General features: G+C 32.4%; 3 protein-coding genes and 1 long non-coding RNA gene across 4 annotated transcripts; 2 read left to right on the top strand and 2 right to left on the bottom strand.

The window, feature by feature from the left end:
* Positions 1 to 2,110: 2,110 nt before the first annotated feature.
* LOC114379390 lies at positions 2,111 to 2,332 on the bottom strand. The gene has a single exon (XM_028338033.1). It carries the CDS (start codon positions 2,237 to 2,239, stop codon positions 2,111 to 2,113), a length of 129 nt encoding a protein of 42 aa, XP_028193834.1. The 5' UTR covers positions 2,240 to 2,332.
* Positions 2,333 to 2,498: 166 nt separating this feature from the next.
* Positions 2,499 to 3,217, bottom strand: LOC114379012 (myosin-binding protein 3-like). The gene has a single exon (XM_028337576.1). The coding sequence runs from the start codon at positions 3,174 to 3,176 to the stop codon at positions 2,499 to 2,501; it is 678 nt and encodes a 225-aa protein (XP_028193377.1). The 5' UTR covers positions 3,177 to 3,217.
* Positions 3,218 to 7,145: 3,928 nt separating this feature from the next.
* LOC114379010 lies at positions 7,146 to 8,114 on the top strand. Its single transcript, XM_028337575.1, has 3 exons — positions 7,146 to 7,430; positions 7,513 to 7,725; positions 7,833 to 8,114. The coding sequence occupies exons 1-3, from the start codon at positions 7,146 to 7,148 to the stop codon at positions 8,112 to 8,114; spliced, it is 780 nt and encodes a 259-aa protein (XP_028193376.1).
* Positions 8,115 to 17,567: 9,453 nt separating this feature from the next.
* Positions 17,568 to 19,151, top strand: LOC114379353. The gene is made up of 2 exons (XR_003659460.1): positions 17,568 to 17,827; positions 18,457 to 19,151. It is a non-coding gene; the product is annotated as an uncharacterized LOC114379353 (long non-coding RNA).
* The last annotated feature ends 1,793 nt before the right edge of the window (positions 19,152 to 20,944 follow it).

The raw sequence follows: 20,944 nt of genomic DNA, 5'->3' as shown, positions 1-20,944 counted from the left end.
AAACAGTCATTCAACTTGCGTGCAATGCTCTTCTGTACGATTAACGATTTTCCCGCTTATGGTAATTTGAGCTGATACAGTGTCAAAGGACACCATGCATGTCCTATTTGTGAAAAAAATACTTGTTACATCCAACTAACCCATGGGAAGAAGACAGTCTATACAAGGCACGGAAGATTTTTAAGCCGAAATCACCCATATCGGCGTTTGAAGAAGGCGTTTAATGGAGATAATGAGGTTGAAATAGCGCCTGAACCATTATCTGCTCATGATGTTTACCAAAGGGTCAGAGACATAGAAACTACCTTTGGTAAGACACAAAAAAAGGACATGTCTGCGAAGAACATTTGGAAAAAAAGGTCAATATTCTTCTATCTCCCATATTGGTGCAATCTGGATGTTCGGCATTGTTTGGACGTTATGCATGTGGAGAAAAATGTGTGTGATAGTTTGATTGACACCCTCCTTAACATTAAGGGGAAGACAAAGGATGGTGTAAAATCTCGTCAGGATTTGGTTGAGTTGGGTATACGGGAGCAACTACATCCAGTTTTACGAGGTGCTAGGACATATTTGCCCCCAACATGTTACACAATGTCCACAGCTGAGAAAAAAAGTTTTCGTCATTGTCTAGCAAATGTCAAAGTTCCTCAAGGATACTCTTCAAATATGAAGAGGCTTGTGTCAATTAAGGAATTGGAATTGATTGGCCTGAAATCCCATGATTGCCACGTACTAATGCAACAACTTTTACCAGTGGCCATTCGTGGAATCTTACCTGAAAAAGTTTGTAATGCCATCACTCGCTTGTGTTTTTTCTTTAATGCTATCTGCAACAAGGTTATTGACCCATCGCAGTTGGATATTTTGGAGAATGAAGCTGCCATTATTGTCTGTCAATTGGAGATGTATTTTTCCCCCTCATTCTTTGACATAATGATCCATTTAATTGTTCATCTGGTTCGCGAGGTTAGGTTGTGTGGCCTGGTTTATTTACGATGGATGTATCCGATTGAAAGGTTCATGAAGGTGCTGAAAGGATACACAAAGAACCAATATTGTCCAGAAGCAAGCATAGTTGAAAGATATGTTGCTGAAGAAGCAATAGAGTTTTCATCAAATTATATAAGTAACGCACAACCAGTCGGTGTTCCTCAAAATCGGCATCAACCCTCGAGTCAAGGTAAGGGAACTTGAGGATTTGATGTTGTCACCATGAATTTGCAAAGGCTGTCCCAAGCGCATCTATATGTGTTAAACAACACAGCAGAGGTGATGTCGTACATACATTCTCACAAAAACCAATTGTCAGCTAAAAACCCAAGAATGAACAAGATGAGGTTGTTGCAGGAACATAATAGAACTTTTGTCAACTGGTTTAGGCAGTGTATTTTTGCCGATGCCACAGCTTCCGAAACCCTCCGACTATTAGCCCTTGGCCCAAATCTGAATGTGCCCACTTGGCAGGGTTATGATATCAACGGCTATGCTTTCTACACAAAGTCATAGGATGCAAGAAGTACCATGCAGAACAGCGGGGTTGGTGTTGAGGGTGAGGCAGCTCACTTTAGTAGTGTTTCTGATAATAATCCCATTAACGCGTCAATGCCGTACTACGGAGTCATTGAATATATATGGGAGCTGGATTAAGGTCAATTTAGAGTTCCTGTGTTTAGTTGTCGATGGGTTCATGCGAATACAGGGGTACGCAAAGACAAAATGGGCTTTACTTTAGTTGACCTAAAAAAAGGTGGTTACAATGATGAGCCATTTATAATGGCAGTGCAGGATTTAGAGGTCAATGGTTTGTTTATAGACATGATTCACAGTAGAACATTATGGCCTCTTTTGATTCATGCAAGTATCCCTGCCTGGTGAGAAAGGCTTTGGTTGTTGTAGTTGAAAGACGAGTCAGAGAGTTTTGACAATAGATAAACAAAACTTATTAATTGCAAATCAATCCTTGAAGATAAACAAAACTTTAAAGGAAAATCATTGTAAGCAACATAATGTTATCTAGCTTAGCACATGATCAACATTCAGGAGTATTTAAGCTACATTTTATAGTTTGTTAAATACCTGAATAAAACTTTGATCCCTAATTATGCCACTAGAGGAGCATGACCACACACCTTCTAATTATGTAAAGCCTTGCCCTTTGCTGCCTAAGGGCTCCTCCAAGCCCTCTGCTTGAAAGCCTTCTCTTTGAGCCTCCCATGCTAGGATTACCCATTTTCATTTTTCAAGAGTTAGTAATTTTTTTGGTTTTCTTATATTTTTTTTCTTTAAGCTTTGTTGGGCTTATAGCTTGAAGCATTGAATTGAAGTTGTGTTGTGTTGTGAGTGAGTTTGTTTAGTGAGGGGTGAGAGGGTTCTTATATAACTAGCTTTTCTTCCAATACCTTGAGCTGTTCTAGAATTTGTAACCTCTCTTCCTCAAAGTTCGCCAATGATTCCTCTAAATATAAGACCACGTCCACGAGGGTGTTCTGGTTGTTTCATTCTTGATCTTGATGACTATAAAACCTGTTTTCCTCCTTTGCTTCGTGATTCAAGTCAATGGACAATCCATCACTATCTTCAGCATTGCTACAAGAGGGAGATGAAGTTCTGCTTCTCATGCTACCATCTCTTCTTGACATCATCATCTTTTCATGAACCTTCTTTCTATATACTTCAAGCTCCTTTTCTAGCTCTAGCTTCTCTTTCTCCCTCTTCATCATGAGCTCATTCAAGAGTTGCAAAGCCTCATGATCATACTTAGATTGTTCTTCCATCATTCTTTGATACTGCAAGGCTTCCATCTGCATTGCTGCTTTCTCTTCTTGAAGCCTATTTATCATTGCCATTGTTTGATTGGCTGCTATAGCAGATGCACTTCTCTCTTCTTCAAGTTCTGCATATAGAGTACTTAAGGCTTTCCTTTCAGATTTCAATGCTGATTTTAACTTATCAATTGTTACCTCACCACCTTCTATATCACTTATCACACTTCCATCCAATGACTCTTCTGTTCCTGATTCTTTCCTCTCAAGGAGAAGTAGTTTCTTGTGTAGCTGATGTAGACTCTCTAAAGAAGTGGGTGTGTAAGGAACCTTTTCTTCCTCATTCTCATTAAGTTCCAATAAAGATGGCAAATGGTTATTTACTGTTGGCATTTTCACTTCAAGTGACATGGTTTTAAATTCTACAAAATCTTCACCTTTGTCATCACCTAGTTATAAATTGATGGCAAATGGTTATTTACTGTTCTTCCATGGTTTTAATCTTCATTTTTAAAGTGTAGAACATCGGGTATTATTTTAATATTTTCCCAACAAATTATCTCTTCTTGCGTAAATTACAGCACCTGCAGCATAAAGAGGGACCTCTCCTCCCTACTTTTCCTTTCTCAATCATCACCTAACAACACACATAAAAACTATTACACACTCCTCACCCCTCTTTCTTCACCATTTTCACTCTAACAAACAGGCATCTTTTATCTTCTATCACAAAATAAAAATAAAAATGGAGGACCCTGTGTTATTATTTGGTGATAATTGTTATCCTCATCCCCAAAAGTGTGCTTTAAATTTTATTTACCGAGAATATATTTTTTATGAAAACATTATTCATTTGATAAAATATATCATATAAATGTATTTTTGTAATGTAAGAGGAGATAAAAAAAATTATACAACAAGAAATATGATTTCATTGTTTTCATTATATATATATATATATTTTTACTTCCGCTAAACATGTTTTAATAACATAAATATAATTTTGTTAATTTTATTTTTTTGTGTAGTTTTATATTCTCTTTTACACAACAAATATATGTATTTGACTTGTTAAACTTTTAAGAAAAAATTATAATTAATTATTGATACAAGTTACTATTTTTAAACTAATGAAATTAATGATAATATAAATCATCCCTTTTAAAATTAAAGTAAAATACAATGTACCTCTTTTTTAACAGTAATAAATATCATATAAAATTATAAATATCATTTTTAATTAAAATTGAATTCATTACTATAGAAGTTATCATATATAAAAGTAATTGAATTAATTATTATACAAATTTAGTTAAATAGTTTATATAGAAGAACCATTTAGGAGCCTTCACTTAGAACCAACAAAACCATAATATGAGACTGTTAATCCATAGTGAATTTTATTAGTCTGAATCCATTCAACAGCAAAGACATGTATGTGGCCTCTTTGAATATTTGCAGATTGAAGAATGTCAATCACACTGCTATTTTCCCCCAATGCCACTGGAAGGGGGTAACCATATCTGGGGAATTTATAGTGTGGAAGTTTCTCAATTGGTAATCCCTAACCTAAGGTTCAAAAGGTTGGGTCTTGAAATCAAATAGTCATTGAATCTATAGGAATAGTGGGATGTGTTTCTGTTGTAAGTAGCAATCTATTTGGAGTAAAATGTTGGTGGGTTAGGATGGTTTGATAGTGGGGAGTTTAAATCAAAATTTCAAGTAAAAGAAATGTGATAGATGGATCAAATTTAATTAATATTTTTTTAAAAATAAGAACTTAATTAATTTGCGAAAAACTTGAGAAAAAAATTGTATACAGTTCAAACCAGAAAGAGTAAAAAAAAAGTTTTTACTCAACTCAGAAATAGCAGGGATGGCAAAACCTAGCACCCATCCATAGGAAACATGTTTTGCTCTTTGGTAAATCATGTGTTTAGTAATATTTATACATAAGTGAAATCATGCTGGATTGATCTATAGAGCATACTCCCCTGACAATTTCCACTGCCACTTACAGGACTGCACGACTATTTTGCATTTTGAAATGTTTGCTAATACCTTATATACAACCATACCATAACTATTGCCTCATCATCCAGTCAAATTTCACAACTGTGCATCATGGGAAAACACAGGTTGCTCTATTTTCTGCAAATGATGAAATCCAAATCATAATCTAGTCATCAGTCCTACAACTATTACAATTTCCATTTTTGAAAACAATTTCACTCCTCTGAAAGAAATTAGCCACTATTTCCAGTTATGTGTTTGCCAATGAGTATGATGTGATTTATTTGCCAATTCACAGTTTCACAATGAAAGAACAATAGAATAATCAAGGATTCTAGATAATCCTTTTGCTATCAGCTTCCTCATGCAGTCTTTTTCTACACAATCATTTCATTGGTCAAAATTTGGAATTCATCCTATTCCCACTCTAAACAAGTGTGTACAGTTAAATGCTTAAACTGCTACAATACAGAACAAATTTTTATTGTTCAGTATGTTCCAAGAAGAAGCACTTTAGGTAGAATTCTTTATTCCAGTTGGACCATGTAACCACAGCAAAGTTGGAATTCTTTATTCCCTTCTTCTGAAGCCATTTGTCATGCCTTAGTAGAGCCTCACTCGATGTAACACCTCTGTCCACCTGAACCATACAGTAAGAAATCCAATAAACAATAGGTGAGTGAGTGTAAAAGTTAAGGAGCAACAGAGAGGATAGTAAAAAAAAATATAAACTTTATAAAACATTGGAGTATTTATAGCATTGAAGGTCAGTTTGGGACACAAGTTATAAGTTGAAAAAGGTAATTTGAGGATATAAAGTCTATTTATAAGATTTTCTCTCACTGCCCACTAACCCTTCTAAAAGTTTAAGTACATTTAATGGGCTTTTTCTACCTACTATAAAGATTCATCCTATTCCTACTCTAAACCATTGTGTACAGTTAAATGCTTCAACTGCTAGAATACAGAAATTTTTTTTAATTTCTTCAATGTGTTCCAAGAAGAAGCACTTTAGGTAGAATACAGAACAATTTTTTATTCTTCAGTGTGTTCCTCCCCTAATATGAAGATACCTTTGGTAATAAAGCATCTTTCTCCCACTTATTACACTTAGCTTCCAGAACTCAATTATTTGTTCAATAACTAACACTTGCACACACATTATTTATCTAACTGTTCATTCACCTAGCTATTCGAATTTAACTTCACCATCCTTGAACACCAACAAAAAACACACTTGTCATGATAACAAATCCAGTTTATTGGGGTGCTTGATTCCCCATTCTGTTGACTTTGAGCTTGCACCATGGAAACCAATTTAGGCCAACTGCAAGGAATAAAGTTCATAACAGAATTAACAGCATATGCCCAGAAGATCAGACAGTAAAAACAAATCAAAGAAAACTGAATCCAAGTCTGATTTAATAAATTAATATCTGATGATGAATTAAAATTATTGCAATTTAGAGAATGGATTACTGAAGGAGTTGTTAACCAGAACCCTCATATAACTAATACTATGAGAACAATGTGTATAAGATGCAGAAGAGAAATTTGGATTGTAAAGGGTTGTAAATTGTAAGAACCTTGCATACATGGCACAAAGTCATGGAAAAAGAGGTGAATGTGGGGAATTGGTTAAGAATAAGGAGAAAAGGGGAAAAGAATGAAGGAGGAGAGGCAGGAAACAATTGACTAAGCTAGAGACATTTTGGGAGGAGTGGGATATTTGGTGAGTCTGCAGAATTTCAGTTGTTATTTCTTTCCTTGTGTTTCCATTATTTGATTCCCTCGACAGAGGGCTACTTCTGCTTGTATTGTAGAGGAATCATGTAGTTCCTAATTTTGATTAAAACTTTGATGCTGGCATGTCCATGTTTATATTCACTTAGGCTTGTTGACTTTGACAATGAAAATGAGATTCAAATGATGATCTGCTCAGATCTGCTCTGGTGTTTGGCTGTTAGTGGCCTTTTCTTTCATGTGTGTGTTTATATTCACTTTTCTTTCGACTGCTTGCCAAATAAGGTAACCAAATGCTGTTAGTCATACTTCATATGATTAGAAACACAGGTAGAGTTTAATCAATGCGAATACCAAATATGAAATAAAATATAGTACACCATTAGGCATTGTATCTTCAGGACCATATTTGCATTCTACCCTATTTGAGAAACATGCTTTTCAATTTCAAAATAGGTTTCATTTTAGTCTCTGAATGCAACAATGTGTGTGTTTGTGTTTATGTGTATCATAAGTGCTGCATAACCACTGAATGCATAGACAAACAATGCTAAGAATTTGTGTGCAGTAATCGTTACTTGGTGACTACTTAAGACTGTATTTTGTTTCAGCAGGGTCATTCGAATGACGACACCCCCTCCATCTCCCACACAGGCCGAGATTCCTTCTGATGGGACGTCTAGGAAAACTAGACAAGCCACTCGGCTAAGAAGGTTGACAGCAAGAACATTGGAGCAAGCAAGGGCAACAGTCAGTGTGAATCCAGCGACTGGTAGAGGATCCGGACCTCACAAGGATCAGTTTCACAGTTACCTTGGAGTTGTGGCACGAGACAAGATTCCAATTGTTCACGCTAGCTGGAATGATATACCTGAAACACTGAAGAACATGATATGGGATGACATATTGGTAAGTCCCTCATACTGGTCATTTAATATTTGTTACACACATTCATGTTTATGCTTTTTAGTTTGACACACATGTTTTGTAGGCAAAATTCGACATCCCCGAGGGTGATAATGCCAAAAAGAAGGTGATGTCAACTGTGGCAACGCGTTGGAGGCAATTTAAGTCGGCGTTGACAACAAAATATGTGTATGGTAACACTGACGGCCAAGCAAAAGATGATCCTTTGGTTAAATATGGCATTAATGAAAAAGATTGGGCCGAGTTTGCAAAAATGAGGCAAACCCCTACCTGGCAGGTTATTTCCAGTTTTAATGTTTTGAGTATCTTACAAACTGTTCATGCTTTTCCTTGGAATACATGTTTTGCATCATCGTTGACAAATGCTTATTTTTTAATTTCAAGGGGATACGAAAAAAGGCACAAGAAATTCAAAAGTACAATGACTCTCCGCACTTGTTGTCTAGGGGAAGCTATGAGCTGCTAGAAAAAAAATTAATGGCTGAAAAAAGGAAGATACGAGAAGAACAAGCAGCATTTACTGAGGACCCTTCATTGTACCTCCCACCATCACCAATTTCTAGACACGAGAAATGGAAGAGTGCACCCACAAAACAATATGGCCAGATGACATCTCAAGCCGCCAAAGAAATTGCTAACAAAATTGTAAGCAACTATTATCATTAATTGTTACTGACAAACAAATCAAATACTTCAATGACAACTTCCTTTATGCCTTGATCTTGTTTTGTGTTATATGAACGGGACTCTTTGGAAGAGCAAAGCAGGCAGGGCAGCATTGTGCCTTCTAGACGTGACGATATTTTGAACATGGCTATTGCAAGATCGGAGCATCCTGATCATGTACGTGGGGCTGGGACAGGGGTTACAATTACGCAGTACTTTGGTCCAGCATCGCGTCGGTCTACCACTTCATCAAACATCACTGTAGAACAGTTGGCTGATATAATTGGTAACCTAAAAGAAGAATGGCAAAGACAGGCCGAACAAGAAAACATTAAAAGAGAGGAGGTGTGGATGAGGAGGGTAGAAGAGGAAAAACAGCGCACTATGGACACATTTAAAGGACAAATACAAGAAGCTATCAAGTTAGAGTTGTCACAAATTGCATCACAACATTCAGCCCCACTTCAGCCAAATGATATACAAGTATTAGCAGCAAGGGTAAGCACAAAGGGAAGCTGTGCAGCAGCAGAGACAAATGCATTAGCTAAAAAACCCTCTGAGTTGAATGGTGACAACGTCGGGCTGCATGTAACTGCCAAGAACTCCAACAAATTAGTGGCAGTGGGCAAACAGTGCGACAGTTTTGGCACCATCCACAACGTGCCCTATGCTGATGATGTTGTTCGCGTGAGTGTGGTTGAAGTTATTTTCGGTGATGTGGAGGTTCCAATCCCTACATCAGAAATAAAGTTTGTCAAATAAGCTTTAGGTAGTTTTGTTCCATGGCCAGCACATTTGGTCAAACCCATCTTGTCTGAGGTAGTAACATGTTTAATGGATAATAACATTAATTCATATAATTTAAAATGGTTACTTACGTAAGTCTTTTTTAAATGTTTTGTACTCCTGTAGGAAGCAGAGAAGGATGTGAGCTCACCATTGAAGACTGTTGAGGAGGAAAAGGCAGCTGAGGTTATTGATCCATTGGGAGAGTTGGTGAAGAACTTGTTCGACATTTACCAAAGGCCTGTTGAGGTGTCATGGGATGGTGCTAAATTTGGGATCAATAATGTCAAAGATGGCTTCTTCATCACACACGCTGATGTGAGCGAGATAATATTAGGAGACAAGTGATTAAACATCTCCATTCTACAGCTATGGCTTATGTAAGTGTATACCCATATTAGCTCAAACATTTATACATTGTACAATTGAGTTAGCTAGTTTAAATAACCTATTAACAACTTTTATGAAAAAATGGTTTACATAGGTTTATTCATGATTGGAGTGCGAGCATTGGTTATGGAGCATTGTATGGGTTTCTTGAACCTCAGTGTATCCACAATGCAAGCAGTAGACATCAAGAGTGTGAAAATTACATTGGAAGGTGGTTGAAGGAAGCAGGAAAACAAATTTACATAGCACCTTATTTAAACCAGTAAGTTGAGCAAATAATGTTGGTCAAGTACGGTAATGTTTAACATATTGACTTAATGAAGTATCTTTACCTGTTCAAGGCCCATTGGCAGCTCGTTGTATTGTGCCCAGGCGACAATCTAGTGGTTTGGTTTTGTTCTTTGCGAAAGAAGTCGGATGTTGCCATCAAGGGTGCAGTAAACAGGTTAGTGTTGCCTCTACCGTGCCTCAATGACATAATGCACTCCTACAGCAAACCACCAATGATCGTAATGCTTTGTTTCTATTTTGAAAATAGTGCAATGAAATCAGTCACCAAAACTGCAGAGGGAAAGCCACCTCAGCATGGGCCTCAGTGGATTGAAGCAAAGGCACATGTTTATTTAAATTCCAAATGCCATATGGATGTCATTTCTGTTTGCGTTGACTGAATTCACAACGTAATGTGTGTGCGTATGTCGTGTAGAGTCATGTTCAAACAGGAAATTACGAGTGTGAATACTATGTTATGCAATGGATATGGTGCATCGTAAGTGGTGGATTGAAGGATGACTGGATTCACGTATGTTTCTGATTATTGATTTACTTGTTAATGTAATTAGACGTCACTAGTTTTTACCTGATGCTATGTGATTTACTAAATTCATATATACATGTGCAGTGGTTTTCTGATCGATCAGCGCTAACAGAAGAGACCATGACCACACTCCGGCATAAATGGGCGGCATATTTTATCCAAATGAAGAAATGCGAACCAAGAAAAAATTAGATAACTTAGGAACAATTTTCGTTTCCGCCAAAATTTTATTTCTCTGCTGAGAACAGTACATTGTTTAGATAACTTGAGTTGTATATTGAATTTAATTTTCTCTCAGCTTGAACAATTTCCTATCCAGCCCTTCAATGTGGGTGTGTGCCTTGAACAGTACATTGTTTCAGTTAATGCTTGAATTGTATATTGAAATTAATTTTCTCTCTGCTTTTTGTTTCACTTAACATTTGATAACTAACTTTTTTGCTTGTACTTAATTGTCTATCATAATGTTGTCGTGTCATTAACTTTTACTGCTAGAATTGCTGACTTTAAACCCAGCTAGGTAACTTCTACTCAGGGTGGTGGTGACAAGGACTACAAGGAGGGGTGAGCTGAAATTACCATCAGGGTGGTGGTGACTTTGTTGTTCCTTTAAATTACCATCTTAAGTCTATGATCTATTGGGTTTGTTTGTTGTTGTTGCTACAGGGGGACACATCAACCAAGCTGTGACCTTCAACAGATCTTATTACAAGGTAATCAGTTCAATGGAAAAATGGTTGAGTCAGTAAGGATCCTTAATTAAGCTCTGTGTCTTAATTTAATGACTTTAAAATAAATAGACATTATCATGCATGTATCCTTCTAAGAAGCATGTTCATCTGCTTTTAGGATTTTCAAAGTGCTTATATCATCTTTTTATTCCTTAATTATGTGCTCTTATGATTAAATTTGACTAATTAAATGTATATTTCTCCCGATTATTATGATCAGGTTCAAATTATAGGACAATTGTGCACGTACTATAACCTGAACAGCCATCCACAAGGCTTGGGTTAAAAAAAAAACATAGAACCAACACATTTTTACAGCACAATTTGTTGTTTAAAAAAAAAAAAACATTCCACGACGGTTCTACGGACACGACCGTCGTAGAACCAGCACATTTCTACGACGATCATACTCAGCAAACCGTAGTAGTATTAGGACCCTCTCTTACGACGGTCGTTGGCAACAGAAGACCGTAGTAGTATTAAGACAATTCTACGACGGTCCTTAGGATACAACCGTCGTAGAACACGTTTATGTCAACGACGGTGTTGTATCATGACCGTAGTAGTATTAACACCGTCTCTTACAACGGTCGTCCGCAACAAAACACCGTAGTAGTAATAGGACCATTCTATGACGGTTCTCAGGAGACAACCGTCGTAGAACAAGATTATGTCTACGACGGTGCTGTCCCCATGGCCGTCGTAGTCTTTCGTTACTTCTACGACGGGGCTGTCCGACAGCCATGTTAGAATTGTGGACCATTCTACGACGGTCCGTAGGATACAACCGTCGTAGAACAAGATTATGTTTACGACGGTGCTGTCCCGATGTCCGTCGTAGTCTCTCGTAAGTTCTAAGACAGGGTTATCCGGCAGCCCGTCTTAGAATTCTATAAGTTCTACGACGGTTTTCTTTGACCATCTTTGAAAGCTATTGAATTTATTACGTCGTCGCAGACAACGACGATCTTCAACCGACGTAGTATACTTATTTTAACCGACGTTGAATTCTGCTTTTATAGTAGTGATAGTGTTCACACATAAGTTAATTATGAGAGTTAAATTATTATTTTTTAAATATTTTATAAATTGTTTCAAAATTTTAAATATTATTATCTTAAGTATGTTCGTATCTTTAAATTAAATAATATTGTTATTATATTGAGATTTTTAAAATATTTAAACAACTAATTACATTTGTCTAAATATAAAAATTTAATTTTATAAATAAGTGTTGTATATCTTACTATTTCACTATTAAAATTATTAAAGTAGTGTATATTTTAATAAATTCACCTTGAAGAGATAAGTCAAACATTGGAAAGTCAACTTTAATTTTGTTGAAGAAATTTCTAGTATTTTTTCATGATTAGAAAAATTTGTTGCACAATGTTTTTTTTATAAAAAAGAAAGAAGCAAAATCAACTTTCTAAAGTCGGACTTTTATCTTAAAATTTAAAGTTTTTAAAAGTATATTAGTTTAGTAATTTTAAAAGCAGGCTATCCCATTTTATTTTAATAAAAAAGATAACTGGTTGAAAAAAAATAATTTTTAGTCACTATTATACTATGATAAATATGAAATATTTACTAACTTTGATAATTATTAATTTTTGTTGGATAATGTAATTAATTACTTTTAGTATAATCTTTCTTTTAATTATATTTTTTCATGTATATTTTTTTTTAATTTTTTTTAAAACGATATCGTTTTGATTTAAAAAAATATTTGGTATTGGCGAACTTAAATAATATGTTAGATTACTATATGTTATCATTTATAATATTTTTAAGTAAACTTTACTTTCTATTATTATCAATTTATGAAATTTATGTTATTTTTTGTTTAATATTAATAGAACATTATATTAAAATATTAACAAGAAATTATTTTATTAAAATCGTTTCGATCCCATTTTAACCATTAACCCTTTAACTGCTACCGATTCGATTACCCGATCTTGAGAACATTGGGTTTGGGGTTGCCTATGAAGGACTTCGGTTGGCAAGAGCCTATGAACCCGTTGTCAACTTTTGTTTCTACTCCACGTTTAGTTTCAGCGTAATTTTCTTTAATTTTCTGGGCTTAGACCCCTTGATAACAAAAAAATAAAATAAAAGAGCAACATTTGATCAATATCCTATAAAAATATAGTAAAATTACGTATAATAAAAGAAATTGACATGTGTTATTGTAAAAAAAAAAGAAATTGACAAGTAAAAAGATCTTTTAATAATAAAGAATTTAACGTAAAAATTTCATTTATTATGATTTTTCATTGGTTAGAAATTATAACTTTTACATTCGCAGTGCATTGAAATGAAACTAGTCAAAAATAAAATTAAACAACCAAAATTCCGTTTTTGTTATAATGGGAACACAGACGCTTCCATTTAATTATAAAAATTCAGTTTAAAATGCATTACTGAGAATTTAGTTTTCATACATTGTGAGTGTTATTTTTCTTTTAATAATTGAGTATATATACAGTTATTGAAGATAAAATGAGTAAAAATAATGTGAAGGCCAAATGAAGTTATTGTTATTAACATAAATTATAAATATATTGAGATTAACTTTAATTTATTTCATTTTCTTTCAATATTTCTCATTTGATCTGTATTACACTTTTCTCACAACTCTTCTCTGAATTTACATTCAGTGGTATCTGACCAATAGATAAACATGGGTCACAAACACAAAGAGAAGGTGAACAAAAGTGGTTGAGTGAATTTAAATCTTTGATTATATTTCTACACGGTACGGAAAGGATGAGCCATGCACAGTAATAAGGATAAGTGGGCGTGCTTCATAAATACTCCACAGCCGTACACTTCGGCTTACACATAACCAAAGCCCATAGGCCCAAAGCCAATAGTTATCATTTTTAAATCAATTTTTTAACCAAATAAATAAGGAATATTTATATTTTTTTTCTTTTTGCTTTCTTTTTAAGTACTAAATATATACTTATATTTGTAAATTATAATGCACAACTTAGTTCATTCTCTCAATCAGATATTCTCAGTATATTCTCTCTTTTCTTCTTTGAATGTGTATTTGACTTGACATACTATCTAGACAACTAACCAAAAAAATTCTTTCAATCATCTTAAACTACCATCTTTTCATCTTTATATGTTTTCTTGATCTTATTAATTGTCTATATCTTTTAATCCATCCTTTTACTTTTATTTTTAAATTGAATTTTAATAATTTCTTAAAAAGAATTTGTTTATAATTATAAATAACCTTATATCACAAATTAAATTGTTTTTTTTGTGCAAATATTAAGTATAATTTATATATTTTAAGATATTTCCTTATTAAGAATTTTAGTATATAAAATAAACATTTGTTTTGTATAATGTGTAGACTAAAATAAATGTATTAATAAATAGGTGAAGAGAAAGCTCGTGATATTATCACGGAGGTTAGCCCTAAGCTCAAAGAAAAGCTCCTGAATCAAACCCAAGTTAGAAATGTGTGATGCCTTTGCTATGTGGCTGTGTAAAACATAAATTTAGAATAAGGGAGAGACAAACTGCTATGTTAGTTATAACGTACGGAATCTCTGAGTAATTTAAACATGAACGGAAGCAGATAGGAAAAAACATGAATGGAAAGGGAATCGAAAAATTATTAATTCTTTGACCAATTGCTATACACGCACTGATGTCAATGTTCATAGTATATCATTAGAAAGAAGTAAATGAATTACGTGTTTATAACATTGGACCATATTTTTCAAAAAATAAAATAAAATTGGAACATATATGATAAAGAATTATTCAGTCAAAAAAATCATAAAGAATTAATTTAAGCTTTTAGATTTATTTTCATAATCATACTAAAAAATTATTTATTATGATTGATTAAACAAATTTAATCATTTAATTATGATTATCGTATGATTTAAATTAGTTCTTTCTCACTATTTTCATTCTCTTAAATAAATATATCCTTTATAGGTGTGGGGGGAGAGGGGAGGGAAGGCAAAGAAGGGGTGAAAGGATAAGAAAACAAACCATTTCTTACATCTGTAACAAGTTGGATGCTTTTAGTCTACATTTTCAGCTTGAAGGAGATTATTGGAAATATAATATAACTAATGTTCCACTTTCCAATTAAGTACCATTGGAATACATAGTATGATATTTGGTTCATTGCATATTCAATGCTTGGGAGTTAATACTAGTTTCAGTTTCTCTTCATGTAAATTGTATTTGTCATCTATATAGATAGATGTTTTGTTGAGAGTGAATAAATAATGATACTATTATGTTCGAATAGAATTACAAAACAAGTGATTTTTTTAAAATTTTAAACCTCACTCAATTTTTTTAAAAAAGGATTATTAAAAAAAATGACACGGAAACATGTGATTCCTAGTTCCTAATTTCTCCCACTTATCAAAAAATGAATCATTACCCATGTGATCTTGCAGTCTGGGACGGATGGAGGGGACAACCATGGTCCCTATTCCGATCCCTAGCCATGTTTTCATATTTTATGGTAAGTTGGTCATTAATTTTTTAGTAATGTAAAATGACGCATAATTTGAAACAGAAAAACTTCGTCAAAATAACACTTATTTCAAAAAGGCTAACATATACATTTTAGTTTTATTTGGATCTTTTATTTCTAACTTTTATTTTTAGTAAATTTATCCTCAACCAATCAATTTGATATATTTTATCTTTCTCTTTTTAAAAAATTTGTAATTTTATCATTCATTACATATTGAGCTGATGCGACATACATATATAGCATCATTGTAATTTTTATTCTTATTTTTTTTAATAAATTTTACCTCTAACTTTTACAATTGTGCCAACATATCACATTAGCTCAACATAAGTAAAATACATCAAATTAATTTTTTTAGAATAAAATTTACCAAAAAATAAAAAATAAAGATAAAAAGTATAATTAACTAATCCTATATTTTAAATGGTATTAATACCACTTAATTGTGTAAAAAATAATTACGTTTTAATTTCTTTAGTCATTATTTTTGGGTGTGATTTAAATGCATGCTTCATATTAAATCGAATTAACATTTTGTTATGAAAATGAAAAAAAAAATTAGAAGAGTTAAGTTATTCCATGTTAAGATCTAAAAATGTCATTCTATTAAATGAGTCTGATTAAATTTATTAAATATGATATATGAATTATTATAAATTCTTTGATATTCATTTTTAAGTCATATAGATAGAAAAAAACATGTAACTCTCAATCAACATAAAGTTAGTTAGATGGCTTTTTGTATGAGAAAGGAGTGAATGAATATTAACTCTCTCTCTCCTTCACATTTTACTTTTCTTTTCTTTCAACCCATTTTAAGAATTAATTTCAGAAGCAATAAAATTCATTTAAAAAATTGAACTTTTTTAATATATTTACATGAATTTAAAAAACAAAGCATTGACTACATACTTAAAAAACAAATTTATCTATTAATCATCTCACTTCAGGTTAATTATCAATATTAACATTATATGTAAAACTATATAAGTGAAAGGATTGAAAAGAAGCATAAAATTAAAATTAATTTGTATTTATAATATTTGTTTCAAGACAAATAATATCATCTGTAAAAAAAAGACAAATAATATCAACTTAAATATTTTATAATGTTGTGCAAAATATTATGTATATATTTCAAGACTAAGTAAGAATCAAGGCTAAGGATATTTAACTTAAGATACCTTATTAATAATTCCTATTTATTTTAAAATTATAATTTTTAAAGAAAATATAAACATTAAACCAAATTAAAATAACTTATAATATAACTCAAATTCCTTTTGAAAATATACAAAATCTTACTTTTAAAACTCGATGGGTTCCATAAAAATTGGCTTTAACTTTTTGATCGAAAGGAATTACCGAAACAAAAAAAAAAGGAAATATCAAAAGAAGTTAATAATAACAATGAAGAGATCATTGACGCCCGTACCCTTTACCAAACATTTAAATGGAAAATCTTCAACCTACAATCCCATTTTTTATGTACGGTAGAAGAAAAACATAAATAAAGAGAAAAAGAGAGAGAGAGTCAAATTAATAATATGATCAAAAAATAAAAAATAAATAGAAAGAAAAATGACGTATAAATGAATCTGTTAAAGAAATTGAGTGTGTAAATGTAATTATTCCAAGTTAAATGTAATACTAATATGAGTCTCCTTATCGGTATACTTACGGCATTGGTTAAAAAATTAATATTCTTAAAATATTGGTTAAATAATTAAATAAATAAAATATTTATTGCAAGGATTATAGGAAAACATAAAATAAATTATCAACAACATAATTTTACATATTTCAATAATTTTTTTGTTTTGAGTTTCTTTGTTGATGTCCTAAAAATACTGATTAATATTTACCTACTATTTTTTTTTACTCATATATAAGTAAAATTAATTAATTTTATATTAATTAAGAAAGTTAATTAACAGTTTAATTTTACTAATCTTAAGAAAAAATAAGATTACTTGTAAAATATTTTTGATTGAAACTTACTCTCGTAAATAAAAAAGAATAATTAAAAATAAAATTAAAATTAAATAAAAAAATGTTTTATGAATGATAATATTAAATAAAATAAAATAAGATAAATTTACTGTACTATATAAGATCACTTTTTTATGAGTTTAGATGGAGGGGGTAGTATTTAGCAAAAAAAAAATGCGTTTTCCTTGACGTCTAAGTATTTCTCCACAGGACACAAAACCCCACTTTCTGCACAAATTAAATAACACATTTATAAGGGCAATAAATTCTGCATTCAACTCCTCGAAACCTCTACATATAGTGATCCTCTAATGGTTCACTCACTCAATACAAACGAAATTGGTACAAAACAAAATGCTACTGTTTCTCCGGCTGATGATGCAGTTGTTGTGATGCGTCAAAGCACTGCTCCAACTGCTCGATAATTATTCTCGCTGTTACCGCCAGCAACTGCTTCTTTTGTTAGGTATTTTCATAAATATTCACTTCTACGGCTTTTGTTTATGCGAATTTTCGATTACATTGTGCAATGCTACTCATTACTCAAACTGATAAAGTTGACAGTTAACAGTACACAACACACACAAAAACCCTTGTTGGTTCTTCTAGATAACTATCCTCAGCAAGAAATTTTGATTTGACTCCAAACTCGTGTTCTTGTAGCCTAACGAGGTTGGATATAGTCATAGATCTTAGATATTCCCATCAACTACCCCTCTAATATATATTTTGGTTTGTCTATAATTCCCTCTATTTTACTCGCACATGAGATTTTTACATCTTCTTTAGAAGCTTAATTCCCTCTCTAGAAAAATTGTTTTAATTGGTTCAAATTAATTTCGATCTTAATAAGGAACCATGACATCTCTTTGTGGTTTTCACACGCACTATTTCACTTTACACTTGCTTTGATGGGTGGAATCTAGGTTTCGAAAATCAGTAATTTTGGCCTAAATCTTTTGTCTTTCTTTCCATAATTTGTTTCATTCTGTGTGAATTCCTGCAATCAATAGCTCCAGATTTAGCTTTGTGTGATTTTACTGGTCACAATGAATTCAGTGTTTTTTTGTTTTCTAATTTCTTGAAAATGAACAGATCTCAAAGACTGAGTTAGTGGTTGGAAAAGGTTTAATTAACAAGATGTGCAAAAGAAAGTGTCCAGGTCGAGAATTGAAGCTGCCAAGCAGGCCCACATCGGCGGAGTTATCATCGTCGACATCATCAGGTGAGTGGCCGGAATTATCATCGTCATCGTCTGCATCTTCGGTATCATGTACATCAAAGATGCCGAAGGAGTCAGAAGAAGAGAACGAGCAACGTGAAAATTCTACTCCAGAAACAAAGGCCATGGATCTCGTTGGTTGTCCTCGATGCTTCATGTACGTCATGTTATCCGAGGTGGATCCAAAGTGCCCTAAGTGCAAGACCACAGTGTTTCTTGAACTTTTCAAAGATGAAAACTTGAAGACTAACAGTTGAGTTATGGGGAGAATTATGGGAATTAAATAAATAAAATCCTCGTGGTTTTAGGACGTTTGTTTGTTTGTGCTTATTTTGTTTGTAAAATCTGAAGCTTCATATCTTGTTGAGAGTGAAGTAAAGATTATGGGAGCTAGTATATGGTAGTGTAACGCGATGCCACACTATATGGGTACGGAACGAGGAATCGTGGTAGTAATAAGATGCGCCTATTTTTTTTCTTTATGTATTTTTCTTATTTCTCTAATTTCCAAATATACACTAGCCTTAGGTTAGGTATCCATATAATGTTAAGCTTTTTTAAATGCCAATCAATATTTTCCTAGAACCTAAGCTTAATTACGAGGATATTATATAACGGTATCTGAAAATTTTGACGAGGATATATATATATATATCCACTTTTCAATGAAATTCATAATTAAAATTCCTACCAACACTCAAATTCAAACAGCTTCAATTAATTTAGTAATCCCACAAAGAAGATCGAACTTCTAAAATGATTAAAGCAGCAGTGTTGTTGATATGTATTGCTTTAGAACACTGAAATCAAAAAACAGAATAACATGATCTGCTTCAACGTACACCATTGCCCACTACCTGATAAATGAAACGCCAATACGAATCTCACGCATATGACCAGCGATTCACTAAACCAACGTACTCCATCCTTGTCCGTAGGACAATTACCAGCATCTGTACAACCATCCAGTTATCCAGAAAATTAAATAAATAAGTAGATGGTAAATAACTAGACGGTAAATATATTAGCTAGGTTAATATTTGTATAATTATTTATAATCAAATAAATAAGTATGGAAATTTAAAAATTTGTAAGAGAAAATTAAGTTCAAATTCCAAAATAATAAGTAGAAGTTAACATTTGATGCTCTGTTTTGATTTTAACCGATAAATGTGATATGATTAGGGTAATAAAATTGGCTGCAACGCTCACCAAAAAATAAATTTTTCTAATTTTATTTTTTTTCAAATAACAAACCAAGTAACCAAGAACTTCAAGGAAAGGATAAGGAAGGCCATAATCTATATAGTAAAAATAAAAAATGGGATTTAATTTGGTTTTATCGTAACCCGTTCGCAATAATTGATCTTCTCGAACCCCGTGTACATACTATTGGCATATGATTATAACTTGAATTGCATCTACATTAATTGAAAGGAGGACTATACTTAAAGTCCGTGAAAATACTGAAAGAAGGTGAAAAGAGACAAAGATTGCTCTACCCCCTTACTCATAAATAGCAGCATGGTATAAGGGACTAAGCGTACATGTTAAAATGGTTAAATGTTGATTAATTTTTTGAGATGAATCTATTTCTTACCAACCGGACAATCTTTGTTGATCATTATATTCGTATTTTTAAATATAAATTAAATAAATATAAATTATATATATATATATATATATATATATATATATATATATATATATATATATATATATACTTTTTTAGAGAACTAAAAATATACATAAGAGATTAGTTAATTTAATTGTTTAAGAATATTTTCATTCTTTAAATGTCATATTACATACTTTCTGTTAAAATTTTGTTTTTTAAAAAATAAAGAAGGGTTTAAGTGACAAAAAAATATTTTACTAGTATTTAGTAAATATCTTATTATGATCAACGCTGATTAAAGAAATTTAAACATTGAATACATAAATTAAAGAAGAATATCTTCTAATAAATAAATACGTACTATTTAAAATCAATAAAAATTCATTGAATATATGAATTATTATTATTATTATTATTATTATTATTATTATTATTGTTATTATTCAGTCCTACGCGCACTCCCTTGGTTTAAAACTCGCATGGAATCACGCTGCTCCCCTCTGAATTCAGACCACAAACACCAACAAGTGGCATGCCAAAAAATATACTTCACCTTGCTGCAGATGTTTGTTCCTTTGATGCAGTAGTGTCCAAATTGTGAATACTGCAATCAGATATGGAAGGTCCGTATTACACCCCCAACCTGCTAAATACGCACTGCAATCCATAAAATTCATTAATGTAAAACAGAATTTTAACTGAGAAAAGTAATTAATGTAAAAGAAAATTTTAATTAAGGAAAG

This window comes from Glycine soja, chromosome 12 (genome assembly GCF_004193775.1).
Source record: "Glycine soja cultivar W05 chromosome 12, ASM419377v2, whole genome shotgun sequence".
In the NCBI taxonomy this organism is placed as follows: Eukaryota; Viridiplantae; Streptophyta; class Magnoliopsida; order Fabales; family Fabaceae; genus Glycine; species Glycine soja.
The sequence above is the reverse complement of the archived record's forward strand: the minus strand, read 5'-3'. Positions and strand labels throughout refer to the sequence as shown.

Bases quoted from the DNA above. Each gene is read 5' to 3' on its own strand.
- LOC114379010 (XM_028337575.1), top strand. From the start codon at position 7,146: ATGACGACACCCCCTCCATCTCCCACACAGGCCGAGATTCCTTCTGAT. The intron at 7,431-7,512 runs GTAAGTCCCTCA...CATGTTTTGTAG, and splicing joins TGATATGGGATGACATATTG to GCAAAATTCGACATCCCCGA. The intron at 7,726-7,832 runs GTTATTTCCAGT...TTTAATTTCAAG, and splicing joins GGCAAACCCCTACCTGGCAG to GGGATACGAAAAAAGGCACA.
- LOC114379012 (XM_028337576.1), bottom strand. From the start codon at position 3,176: ATGTCACTTGAAGTGAAAATGCCAACAGTAAATAACCATTTGCCATCT.
- LOC114379390 (XM_028338033.1), bottom strand. From the start codon at position 2,239: ATGAAAATGGGTAATCCTAGCATGGGAGGCTCAAAGAGAAGGCTTTCA.